The following is a 12,299-nucleotide window of genomic DNA, read 5'->3' on the forward strand; positions in this document are numbered from 1 at the left end:
GTGACCCCCACAACGGGTGTGATCGCCCAGTGTTGGTCTTTCCATGAGAAAGACAGTACCGCCCATACTTCCATCACCTCCCCACGGTGCACACAGGGACCCAAACATCACACGGGACCAAAGCCACGCACAAAGGTGAAGTTTATTCATGAGAAGCATTTGCAAATGCTCAAGAAAAACGTTCAGTCAGCTCAGCCTGCGCATTGCTCCTGGTGACGGGGGCGGAGCGAGGCTACTTGGGGGCCACTCTGCAGCAGCGGAGGCCAGGGCCGCTCCCTCTGGACGGCAGGATGCGGCACGCCCTCAGCAGGAACCGGAGGATCCTCCTGCCGACCCCGCGCCGGCCCTGCCTCTTGCCCTGGGCGCTGGCTGTGCAGTCTGTGGTGGCAGCGGCAGCTGCGGTGGCAGCGGTGGCTGCAGTCCCAGCCGCCTCAGGCTCACGGGCAGCTGCGGCGGCTTCTGGCTCTGCGAGGTCCACGCGGCTCCTGGCACTGGGGCTGGAGGGCGACGCCTTGGAGGCTGGCTCGGGGGCTGCGCTGGGAGCAGGGCTCCTCTCCTGCTGTGGCTGGCCTGGTTAGGTGAGTCAAGAAGGGGTCATGAAGGAGGCCTAGGGCTCAGCCAAAGAGTACCCGAGAAGGCTGGGGCTGGGAGGGAGAGGGGAAGACTCACTGGAAGGCTCGGAGGAGTCAGGGGCTGCGCTGGGAGCAGGACTCCTCTCCTGCTGTGGCTGGCCTGGTAGGAGAGAGTCAAGAGTGGGGTCACCTCAGGGCCTTGGGCTCAGCCACAAGAGTACCCGAGAAGGCTGGGGCTGGGAGGGTGAGGGGAAGACTCACTGGAGGGCTCGGAGGAGTCGGGGGCGGCACTGGGAGCAGGGCTCCTCTCCTGCTGTGGCTGGCCTGGTAGGAGAGAGTCAAGGGTGGGGTCACCTCGGGGCCTTGGACTCAGCTCCTGGAGGGCCCAAGGCAGGAGGGGCTGGGAAGGGAGAGGGCAAGACTCACTGGGGGCCTCGGAGGAGTCGCTTTGTGCGGAGGAAATGCAGCCAACAGCCATGCTGTCAGGGGACACGGACACCAGAGCCAAGCCGTCGTCCTCTACGGGGGGGCGCTTGCTGCTCTGTGAGGACTCGGGCAGGGACGCGGGGTCCTGGGGCTGAGGGCCTGGTGTCCCCTCGGTCCCCGTGCCTGGCAGCAGCCCGAGGCCCGCCAGGTACTCCCTGGCCTCTGGGTCCCGGGGAACGCCCAGGGGCTGCAGCAGGGTGACCGCGTCCTCCTCGGGCTCCTGGGCGGCTTCTCGGCCGGGGCTGAACCACCAGTGGGTCCTGGCGTCCTCCGCACTGGGCCTCCCCGAGGCATCGACTGTGAGCAGCCACGCCAGCAGCTCCTGCAGGGCCGGGCTGACGCCACGTGGCACCACATAGACGCCACACAGCACCTGGTCCTGCAGCTTGTGCATGTTCTTGCCGTGGAAGGGCACCGTGGCCGCCAGCATGGCAAACAGCACCACCCCCAGACTCCACACGTCGGCCTTGAAAGCGTCATAGTCCTCCCCGAGGAAAACCTCTGGTGCGCAGTACTTGGGGGTGCCCCAGAAGCCCCTTACCAGCGTGCCCCGCTCCAGCCGCAGGCTCAGCCCGAAGTCCGCCAGCTTGATGGTCATGTGCTCGTCCAGCAGCAGGTTGCCCAGCTTGAGGTCCCGGTGCGCCACCCGCTGGCCATGGCAGTAGCTGACAGCGGCCAGCGCCTGGCCAAACAGGGCCCTGGCCTCGTCCTCGGCCAGGCCGCCCTGCCGCCGCACGTAGTGCTGGAGCGAGCCCCTGGTCGCCAGCTCCATGACCAGGAACAGGTGCTTCCTCGTGTGCCGCTCCTCCAGCAGCCGCACGATGTTGTCGTGCCGCAGGCTCCTCAGGATGGCCGCTTCCCCCTGCGCGGACAGCGGGCTGCTGGGAGAGGCGTCTCGCAGGATCTTCACTGCCACGTACTTGCCCGACGCCAGGTGCCGGGCCAGCTTCACCAGGCTGAAGCCACCCCGGCCGATCACATCCACAAAGTGGTACCCATCCAGAGGAGGATGGACGTCCAAGGTGCGGCCCTTCATGCCGCCGGTCACCTAACTACGCTCTCTCGACTCCCTAACCCGCTCGACACACGCTAGCTAATCACCGACCCTCACTGCACTGCCTACAACACAAAGGGACCACGGGGGCCTGACTGCCCAGCTGACTAAGACACAGCACCAGCTACTCTCACTGCTCTAGAGGCGAAGCCGCAAGACTACCTCAATAAAGGAGAAAACAACAAAGAGGAAAAGCCACTAAAGCCTCGAACGCTGATACTTCTGAGCGTGCTAGCTGACTAGAGTGGGGGAAGCAAAAATAAAGAAAACTGCAAAAAAAGGCCAAATGGGCAAAACAACAACGAGGAGGAAAACAACAAACTAAACAAAATGGGAAAAAGCAAAAACCAAACAGACCCAGAAACCAACAACCAAGAAAACGCACAAGCAGCACCAACGAGCGCAACGGCTGGTTAGATGGGTCCTAGTTACACAGATCACAAAAGAGTGCTCTCTGGGTAAGGCGGACGAAAACCCAGGCCCCGCAGCGGCCATATATACTTTTGGGGCTCACCTCACATAGTGGCGCCTTATGAAGTCAGAGCGAGAAACGGACCAATCCCAGCCCAGCCAGGGACTCTGTAATAATACGACTTTCCTAACAGTGAGGCATTATGAAGTCAGAGCAAGAAACTGACCAATCACGGCTGCAGATAATTCACGGGGGGTTTCGCAGGAATTTTATAATTAAATTAAAAAGATACCCTAAAAGCTTTTGCCTTTGATGGGTGATAGGGATTGATACTTCATTTTTGAGAAATTCAAACAAGTATGGTGCTTCGGTGGTCTTGTCTTTTCTAGTGTAAAAGGTGATAGTAATTTGTGTCTTTTGAAGACCTCCTAGTGTCTCCACTTAGTATATCCCCTCCTTTGCCTTTACCCTCTGAGTGATGGGTCTCTGAGTGATGGAACAACTTCTCTGGCCTCGGTAAACTCAACACGTGTTCTGTTGCCCAAGACACCGTGGCCAGGTACACTGTCCGCATCTCCAGAGCTGAGAGGAAGGTGGCTTTGTCACCCTTTCCCCCTAAGTCATGGTCCGATTTCTCGGCAGAAACCCCGAAGCCCAGAAGGCAGTGCGGTCCGTGCAGTCCAAACAGGGAAGGCCCAGTCAGTGGCAGCCGAGAAAGCTACATCCTCCGAGACTGTCCTCCGCCTGGTAGGGAGGACTCGAGGCTCTGCCAGGCACTTGGGGTTCTGGGCTCCTGTCACAACAACAGCCAAAACTCCTGGCTCCCGCCTTCAGCCTGGCCTAGTCCTGGAGGTCATTTGTGGGCTGTAGCAGAGCATGGAGGAGTTCCCCCCTCCCTCACTAGCACTCTCTTTTCCCCTCTTCACGCTCACACAAATAGAATACAACTTAGAAGGAAAAAAAAAATGAGACTCCCTGCTTCAACTCCTCAGGACCTGCACAGCCCAGAAACGACGAGACTTGGCCGCATCACAGCCTCGGATCTGTCTCCTTGGGACAGCCTCGTGCTGAGCCCTCAGGACCAGTGTTTCTCCCGAGGAAGCCACAACCTCCTCTCAGGTAGGAAATGAGCCCGGGAACCCCCGCCCCACACAGCAGGTGGAGCGGTGTCTCCTGCAGTTCTTGAGGAGCCCTCCAGGGCCCAGCACAGCCGTGGGCCCAGGAACACGTGGTGGTCCCTCTGCACCGACTGCCCAAGCTCTCTTGGGAGAGGAACCCTCCCTGGGGAGATGACCCCTCCTCCAGTTGCCCAGGGACATTGCACGGGGCGATTTCTCTGTGATTTCCTGCAGTGCTGGTCCCTGCCTCAAGCCTGGGAGGAAAGAACCAGCACCCCAGGAATTCTCACTACAGTTTCATTACTTAAGCCAAAAAAATTAAAGTATGATGACTCTTGTTACTGTTTTCCATTAAGTAAAGGTAATACCCGTCTTTCTTATATGGTTTTTTTCTTTATTCTTTGATTGATTGATTGATTGATTTGAAAGGCAGAGTTACACAGGATCAGAAGTGCAGAGAATGAGAGAGGTCCTCCATCTGCTGGTCCGCTCCCCAAATGGCCACAAGTGCCGTGCTGTGCTGAGCCAGGAGCCAGGAGCTGCTTCTAGGTCTCTCTCATGGAGATAGGGATCCCAGGACTTGGGCCATCTTGTACTGTTTTCCCAGGCCATAGCAGAGTGCTAGATAGGAAGTGGAGCAGCCAGGGCTCGAACCAGTGCCCATAGGTGATGCCTATACCCTGGGCTGTGTCTTTACCTGTTACTCCGCAGCACTGGCCCCAAAATTTTCACTTTTCTATGGCAGATAAATAAAGATGAAACACAGGGTACTTCCTAAACTTCACCACAAAAATAGAATTCATTTTTTATTTAGGTCCAAACCAGTTTTGAAACTTGATAGTTATTACTTAGCAAACTTTTACCATGAAGTTTGGCACCAAACCGTCATATCCTTTAATTCCGTTTCCTTGAAGTTTTCCAAGTCCCTTCAAGTAGCACAGCCCTAGAAATGCTGAGTTCCCATCTGGACTGCAAAGCCGCGGCTGTAAGGACGAGAGACACCCCCAGCTCTCATTATCATTGCTCCTCCCCAGTGCTGGTGGGAGCCTTGCACACCCACCTGGTTCTAGAAAATCCATCTCCCCCGAGGTATGTGATGGCCCCGAGACTCTGTGTCCCCCAGCTCTGCTCAGCAGTAGCCTCAACATGCTGCTAAAGTCCTATCTTGTCCACGCTAGACTAAAATGAGGGGGTGGAATCTCCGTGGGCTCTTAGTGTCAATCCCAAAGGAAGCGCCTAGGAAAATGTGTTCCTTAGACTTTATTTCATTTTTAAATTTTATTTATTTGAATGGCAGTGTAACAGAAAGAGGGCGACAAATGCACACACAGAGAGAGAGAGAGAGAGAGAGAGAGCAAAAGAGACAAAGAAATCTTCCATCCGTGTTTCACCTGCCACAGCCCACACAAATGGCTACCATGGCTGGACTAGGCCCGTCTGAAGGCAGGCACCCAAACTCCAGCCAGGTCTCCCCAGCAGGTGGCAATGCCCCAGGTAGTTAGCCATCTTCCTCTGCCTTCCCAGGCATGTTAGAGGGAGCTGGATCAGAAGCAGAGCAGCAGGGACCCAAACCGCTTTCCAATATGGGATGCCAGTGTCACAGACGGCAGCTTTACTGCTATGCCACAGCGCTGGAGCCCAGGCTTCTTTTTTTTTTCTTTTTTTTTTCTTTTTTTTTTCTTTTTTTTTTTATTTTTTGACAGGCAGAATGGACAGTGAGAGAGAGAGAGACAGAGAGAAAGGTCTTCCTTTGCCGTTGGTTCACCCTCCAATGGCCGCCGCGGCCGGCGCACCGCGCTGATCTGATGGCAGGAGCCGGGTGCTTCTCCTGGTCTCCCATGGGGTGCAGGGCCCAAGGACTTGGGCCATCCTCCACTGCACTCCCTGGCCACAGCAGAGAGCTGGCCTGGAAGAGGGGCAACCAGGACAGAATCTGGCACCCTGACCGGGACTAGAACCTGGTGTGCTGGCACCGCAAGGCGGAAGATTAGCCTAGTGAGCCGTGGCGCCGGCCAGGCTTCTTTTAAGATTTATTTATTTAAAAAGTCAAGTGATCTTCTATTCTCTGTGTACTCCCCCCTTGGCCGCAATGGCCAGGTGGGCTGGTTTGAGCCAGGAGCCTGTGGGGCTGGCACTGTGGTATAATGGGTTAAGCCAGTGGTGCAGTGCTGGCATCCATATGGGTGCTGGTTTGAGTCTCAGCTGCTTCACCCCCGATCCAGCTCCCTGCTAATGGGCCTGGGAAAGCTTCCGAAGATGACCCAAATGTTTAGGCTGCTTCTCCCATGTAGCAGACCTGATAGAAACTCCTGGTTCAGGGCTTCAGCCTGGCATAGCCCTGGCCATCGTGGCTATTTGGGAAGTGAGCCAGAAGATGGAAGACCTCTGTGTGTGTGTGTGTGTGCGTGTGTGCTTCTGTCCCTCTCTTCCTCCCTCCCTCTCTGTAACTCTGCCTTTCAAATCAATAAGGTAAATTATTTCATAAAGGCTAGAACTAATGCAGGTCTCTCACGGGGGTGGCAGGGGACAGTTCTGGGGCCATCTTCTGCTGGTTTCTCAGGAAGTGCTTACATTGGGAGCTGGCTCGGAGCCAGGGCTTGAACAGGCACTTGAATTATGGGATGCTGGCATCATAAGCAGTGTCTTAGCCTGCTGTGCCATACACCAGCCCCCAAGAACCAAGGTTTCTTTCCTGCTCCAAATATAGTATCCATATCAGCTCCAAATGTAGTGTCGGGTTCTGTTCGTCCTCAGAGAGGTGTCACAAACATTTTGTCACACTTGGTGTCACTGGGTGCGGTGATAAATAATCTGCTCGTGTGTTGAACGTGTTTTATGAACTATTGGAAGCCCTCGTGCCCTGCTAAAGTCTGCTGGGGACCATGTACTAACGGGGCGGACATGCAGAACCAGTGACAGCCAGGTTACTCATCACCAGAGAGAGTCTACACAATGTCGCTTTAGCTGGGCAGCCAGACACGAAACCCCACCCTCACCCGTGGCCAGGAAGGGCAGGGGACACAGGCACAGCCCCTGGGTGGCCACCCCTGGTCACAGTGCCTGAGCTGGATGAGCTCATAATGCAGGTGGCGTCCATGCCAGGGCTCTGCCGGGCAGGAGGCGCAGGTACAGGAAGAGTTCTCTCTCCTGGAGGGCTTCCAGTGGGGGCTGTGAATGCCAGGATGGTGGGAGCCCTCTCTCCTGGAAAGACAGCCTGTGTCTGAGATGGAGTCCAAGGGACAGAGAGGTGAGAGAAGGGGCTGGGGGTGGGGCAGAGAGAGAGGGAGAATGAGTGAATGTGGCTGATCCTGTCCTGGAGATCTGGATCCCAGTTCTAATGCAGGTTTACCATGGCACCCTCATATCCCATGAGATCCCTCAGTGTCTGCGGATCTTTTCCAGCCCACAAGTAGTAGGTTGTCTTTCTTTTGTTCTTATTCTCTCTGCTGTCTTACTGTCCCTTACACTGGTTTTTTGAGAGCAGTCTGGATAATGTGAGTTCTGGATAATGCATGAGCTCATGAGCTGACATCAATTGTGCCTCCAGAACGGACGTGAAGCTGCCTCTGCAGACTGCTCCCTGGACTCCCTGGCCCAGGGGCAGGCTGCCCCGCCCCTCAGACACCTGCGGCTGCTTCTAACCTTGGGCTGTGTGGGTCCAGTTCCCAGCCCTTGGGACACTGCCCCGCACGCTTATGTGCCGTCTCGTGTCCCCGCAGCACGGGTCTGCGCACTTGGAACTATTTACCTGCTTCTCCCCTAGGATCGTGTGCTCATGGGGACATGGGGGTTCCCCAAAAGCCTGTGCATGGGGGGAGTTAAGCTTGGTCCATATTTTTTTTAATCCATGCATAATTTTTTCGTAATATGCTTTTTTAAAAAGGTTTTTTTTTACAGGAAGAGTTAGTGAGAGAGAAAGAGACAGAGAGAAAGGTCTTCTTTTTTCCATTGGTTCAACCCCCAAGTGGCTGCTACGGCTGGTGCGTTGTGGCCAGCACGCTGCGCTTATCTGAAGACAGGAGCCAGGTGCTTCCTCCTGGTCTCACATGCGGGTGCAGGGCCCAAGGACCTGAGCCATCCTCCACTGCCCTCCCGGGCCACAGCAGAGAGCCGGACAGGAAGAGGAGCAGCCAGGACTCAAACCTGACACCCATATGGGATGCCAGCGCCGCAGGCAGACAATTAACCAAATGCGCCACATCACCAGCTCCAAGGTGTACATGCCAGGAAGCTGGAATCAGAAGCAGAGCTCAAATTTGAATCCCAACACGCAGATGAGGGTTGGGAGTATCCTAAGTGGCTTCTTAACCACCACACCAGATGCTTACCCCTCAAGTTATTTTTAATCAGTAAAGGAAATACAATCACAGAGGCCAGCACTGTGGCATAGCAGGTGAAGCTGCCGTCTGCAGCCCTGCATCCTATCTGGATTCTGGTTCAACTCCCAGCTGTTCCACTTCCAATCCAATGCCCTGCTAATGAGCCTGAAGACAGACCAAGTCCTTGGGCCTCTGCACCCTCATGGGAGACCCAGAAAAAGTTCCTGGTTCCTGGCTTCAGAACAGCCCAGCTCTGCCCATTGCAGCCATTTGGGGAGTAAACCCACAGACGGAAAATCTATCTGTCTCTCTCTCTATCTCTGTCTCTCTCTGTCTCTGTCTCTCTGTCTCTCTCTCTGTCTCTCCCCTCCCAACTCTGCCTTTCAAATAAACAAATAAATATTTTAAAAATAAGTAAATTCTAAAGGAGAGAGAGACACTTTGGCAAGAGTGCAGGTTTCTGTCCAAACATGAATGGGAGTCAAATTATAAAATCTTGTAATAAGAAAAACATTGGGGGAAGCAGGAGAGAATGTATGTTCTACTCTAACGCCCGTTACAGGCTAAAGTCATGCATTGTTTTACAGACGCAGGTATCGCGGTTTCCATTCCTGAAGCATCAACACGGTCTGAAAGAGTCAGGGGCACAGGTGCTTGGCAGGTAGCGAGGAAGACTTTGGTGAAGTAAGCAGAGCATGGTCCACCTCCATCTCTGAGGGGAAAGCCAGGCGCAGCCTCAGACACGGGTGGCAGTGAGTCCCAGTGGGACACAGTCGTGGGTGGAAATAAAAAGTTACTAGAGACTGACAGGCTGTGTTGAACTTTCCTCTCCTGGCCGTCTACCATCTCTGTACCTAGGCGTTGGGCTTTACACTGTTTTCTTAACGACACAGCCAGCTCTGCTGAGAGCCGTGTCCCTGTGTCTGTGCCCCAGTTTGCCAGTCCGCACCACTGGAACACCCACCACTCAAGTGTACAAACTGTGTCCGTGGACTTGATTATTTGAAACAACTCAAACAGACACAGTGTCCAGCTAATAAAGGTGTGAAAGGGCAGTGTGCTGCCTTAGACTCCCTTACGCACGGCTGTGTTCACAACAGCATCAGGTTGAATGGAAGGCAATGGCCGTGGCCTCCACCAAGGTGTGGGTCAGAGACTTCATTACCAGGGACACAGGCTCTCCGTGACTGACTTCCTGTCTCTCCTCGGAGCTCCTGTCTCACTGGAAGCTCTGTGCTTTGCTTATTCCGTTCCCAAAATGCACAAGGCTCATTTCTACCTCTCAGAAGTTAAACACAGCACTTCCTTTCCTTTTCTGGGTCATGTCTAGGTAGCCTGCAAAACTCAGCCAGCACCCACACCTGTGGGAGGCTTCCCGTGAGCCAGCGTTTTCCCTCCACTGCAAGGTCACACAGTGCTGCCCAGGTCACTCAACAGTTTTTCCACAGCCCCTGTGTCCTGCATCTGTGGGATCCGGTGACAGCCGATTGCCGCCCCTCCCCAAGGACCACCCAACCATGGAGTCCCCGATGGTGCGGCCACCAAAGTGTCTGCCACACAGCAGGTTTAGGATCACGTTTTTCAGACCTTACTTTGGGTCATTCTTGCCACTAAAGCCTTCCTCTCTGGGAATTTGTTCCTAGTTTTCACCGATTTAAACTCTAGAACACAGCACACACGGAGCAATCCACCAAGGAAACTCTGTTCATCCATTCTGCTCTTCACCGTCTTGTGCGTGATTGCATGATTTTTCACCTAGATTTACTGAGGACTGAGGCTTATCCAGGACCTAACCCATGGCTCTACAGAGGAAAACCCAGCGCGTGCTCTGTGTGCATCCATCCAGCCGGTGCTGTGGACCCAGGGCGCCAGCACGTGCTCCGGGTCGTCCCCTCCCCTCTCCAATCACGTTCCTAGGTCTTGAGCAAAGCCAGCCACACGTATCTGCACTCTTGAAACAACTCAGGGCTGCTGGCTGGCCTGAGGTGCATCGGTGGTGCGCATGAAATGGATCTTCCCTCTGCCTTAAGTTAGTTCATGCACAACTTGGTCTTCTCAGCCCAACACGTTCCTAAAATGTGAGTCACGCATGAAAAATTTAGACTCTGCAATTAAAAAACTTCCAATAACTGCGGAAATAAAGACTATATAATGACTATATAAGAACCAATTACAGGGCCGTGCATGAAGCTGCTGCCTGCTGATGGCCTGGGAAAGTGGCAGAAGATGGCCAAGTGCTGGGGCCCTGCACCCACATGGGAGACCTGGAGGAGGCGCCTGGCTTCTGCCCGATCCAGCTCCAGCCATTGCAGCCATCTGGGGAGTGAACCAGTGGATGGAAGATCTCTCTCCCTCTCTCTCCCTCTCTCTCTCCCTCTCTCCCTCTCTCTCTCCCTCTCTCTCACTCCTTCTCTCTCTCGCTCTCGCTCTCTCTGTCACTCGCTCTCTGTCAATAACATTGCCTTTCAAGTGAAATAAATAAATCTTAAAGAAACTGATCAATGAGATAAGTGGTGTTCATCCAGTACACATTCAGTGTGCATCCACGATCTGCCAGGCACTAGAATAAGAACTGATGAACTTCTGGTCCGGGGACAATGACACACACTGAGGCTTCCCAGCGCCAGGCAGTGCCATGCGTGCTTCCTGTGCACGGGCATCGCAACTACCCTCTGATGACACTGAGGCATGAGGCCACACTCAGGCTGCTCTGTGCAGCTAGTGTCAAATCCAGATGTCTCAGTCCGGAAGAAACGTGTTGAATTCTTGCTCAGGGCTCTGGCCCGGCACAGCCCAACATGGCAGAGGACCCCTGTGAAGAGGACCCGGCCGGCTGAGAGCGGGCTGGGAGTGGGGAGAAGGGGAAGGGGACGTCCCTGTTCATGCTCTTGACTCGATGGAGTGATAACTCGGGGGTTTTACTAGAAGCCGGACGTTTGGCCCCCCTGTACTTGAATACCTCCGTAAGTACACATGGAAATAGATTCCCAATAACTACTTATGGTGCTAACTAACATACAATAATCTCCCCTCATCCCCTTCCTTTATGTTTTAGTTACCTGTGGGCAACAATGGCCCACATATACTAATGAGAAATTCCAGAGATGATGTATACGTTAATTTTACTTATTCTCTGTGCTGTGTCATCATCTTTATTATTTATTAAATTTGAAAGGCAGTGGGGGGGGGCAGACAGGGCTCCTCCATCTGCTGATTCAGTCCTCAAAAGCCCACAGCAGCTCAGCCAGGTGGAAGCTAGAGCTTGGAATTCAATCTGCGTCTCCCACGTGGATGTCAGACTCAGGCACTTGAGTCATCGCCTGCCGCCTCCCAGGGGGAGCCCCAGCAGGAAGCTGGAGTCAGAAGCAGAGTGGGACTCAGATGCAGTCCCGCCAGTACAGCATGCAGATGTCCCAAGTGTGGCTTCACTGAGCAAATGCCTGTCCCGTTCCCAAAGTCGGGGCCCGCACTGTGGCCTGTGACACCAGCATCCCCTATAGACGCCGGTTCAAGACCCGACAACTCCACTTCTGATCCAGCTCCCTGTTAATATGCCTGGGGAACAGCGGAGGATGGACCAAATCCTTGGGCCTCTACCACCCACGTGAGAGACCTGGATGAAGATCTTGGCTCCTGGCTTTGGCCTGGCCCAGCCTAGCCATTACAGCCATTGGGGGAATGAACCAGCAGATGGAAGATCTCTCTTTCTGCCTCTCTCTCTCCCTCTCTACCTCTCCAACTCTGCCTTTCAAACAAATAATAAATCTTTTAAGTACTCAGGGGTAGCTGAGAGACAGGAGGGCTGGCATTCACACAACTGCCTACGCAGTCCTTACAATTGTTGTGTCCATACACACATTAGTCATGGCTGAGGATCTCTTAGTGTGCTTGTTCTTTACGATAGGGCTGTGTGGGGTGAAGCAGTGTCGGGCTCGGTGTCATCTGTGGTTTCCGAGTGCACTGAGGGTCTTGGAAGGCACCCCTGTGGGTGCAGGGAGGCCATGGGCCACCACTTTGAGGACCCTCCTCTTTCACAGGGCCATCGGACATCTGCTGGAGGAGCTGAGCCCAGGCCATAGGCAGAGGTTACAGGGGCATCAGCCAGAGTCTCAGTGCACTGGCCGCCATCCCCCCCCCCCCACTTTCCTAAGGTGGGCTGGGCTCACTTGGTTAATCCTCCGCCTGCAGTGCCAGAATCCATATGGGCACCGGGTACTAGTCCCGGTTGCTCCTCTTTCAGTCCAGCTCTATGCTGTTGTCCGGGAAGGCAGTGGAGGTTGGCCCAAGTGCTTGGGCATCTGCACCCGCATGGGAGACCAGGAGGAAGCACCTGGCTCC

At 54.6% G+C, this 12,299-nt stretch overlaps 1 protein-coding gene and 1 long non-coding RNA gene across 2 annotated transcripts; one reads left to right on the plus strand and one right to left on the minus strand.

Moving 5' to 3' along the window:
* The first annotated feature begins 280 nt into the window (after positions 1-280).
* LOC103345406 (uncharacterized) lies at positions 281-8,768 on the plus strand. The gene is made up of 3 exons (XR_016220752.1): positions 281-578; positions 3,517-3,643; positions 8,549-8,768. It is a non-coding gene; the product is annotated as an uncharacterized LOC103345406 (long non-coding RNA).
* Positions 759-2,220, minus strand: LOC103345064 (serine/threonine-protein kinase MARK2). Its single transcript, XM_089323487.1, has 2 exons — positions 999-2,220; positions 759-808 (listed from the first exon to the last, which is right to left on the minus strand). Exons 1-2 carry the CDS (start codon positions 2,092-2,094, stop codon positions 759-761), a joined length of 1,146 nt encoding a protein of 381 aa, XP_089179613.1. The 5' UTR covers positions 2,095-2,220.
* Positions 8,769-12,299: the final 3,531 nt, after the last annotated feature.

The sequence above is a fragment of the Oryctolagus cuniculus genome, chromosome 1 (genome assembly GCF_051225735.1).
Source record: "Oryctolagus cuniculus isolate XC-2025 breed Fujian yellow rabbit chromosome 1, ASM5122573v1, whole genome shotgun sequence".
NCBI classification, from domain to species: domain Eukaryota; kingdom Metazoa; phylum Chordata; class Mammalia; order Lagomorpha; family Leporidae; genus Oryctolagus; species Oryctolagus cuniculus.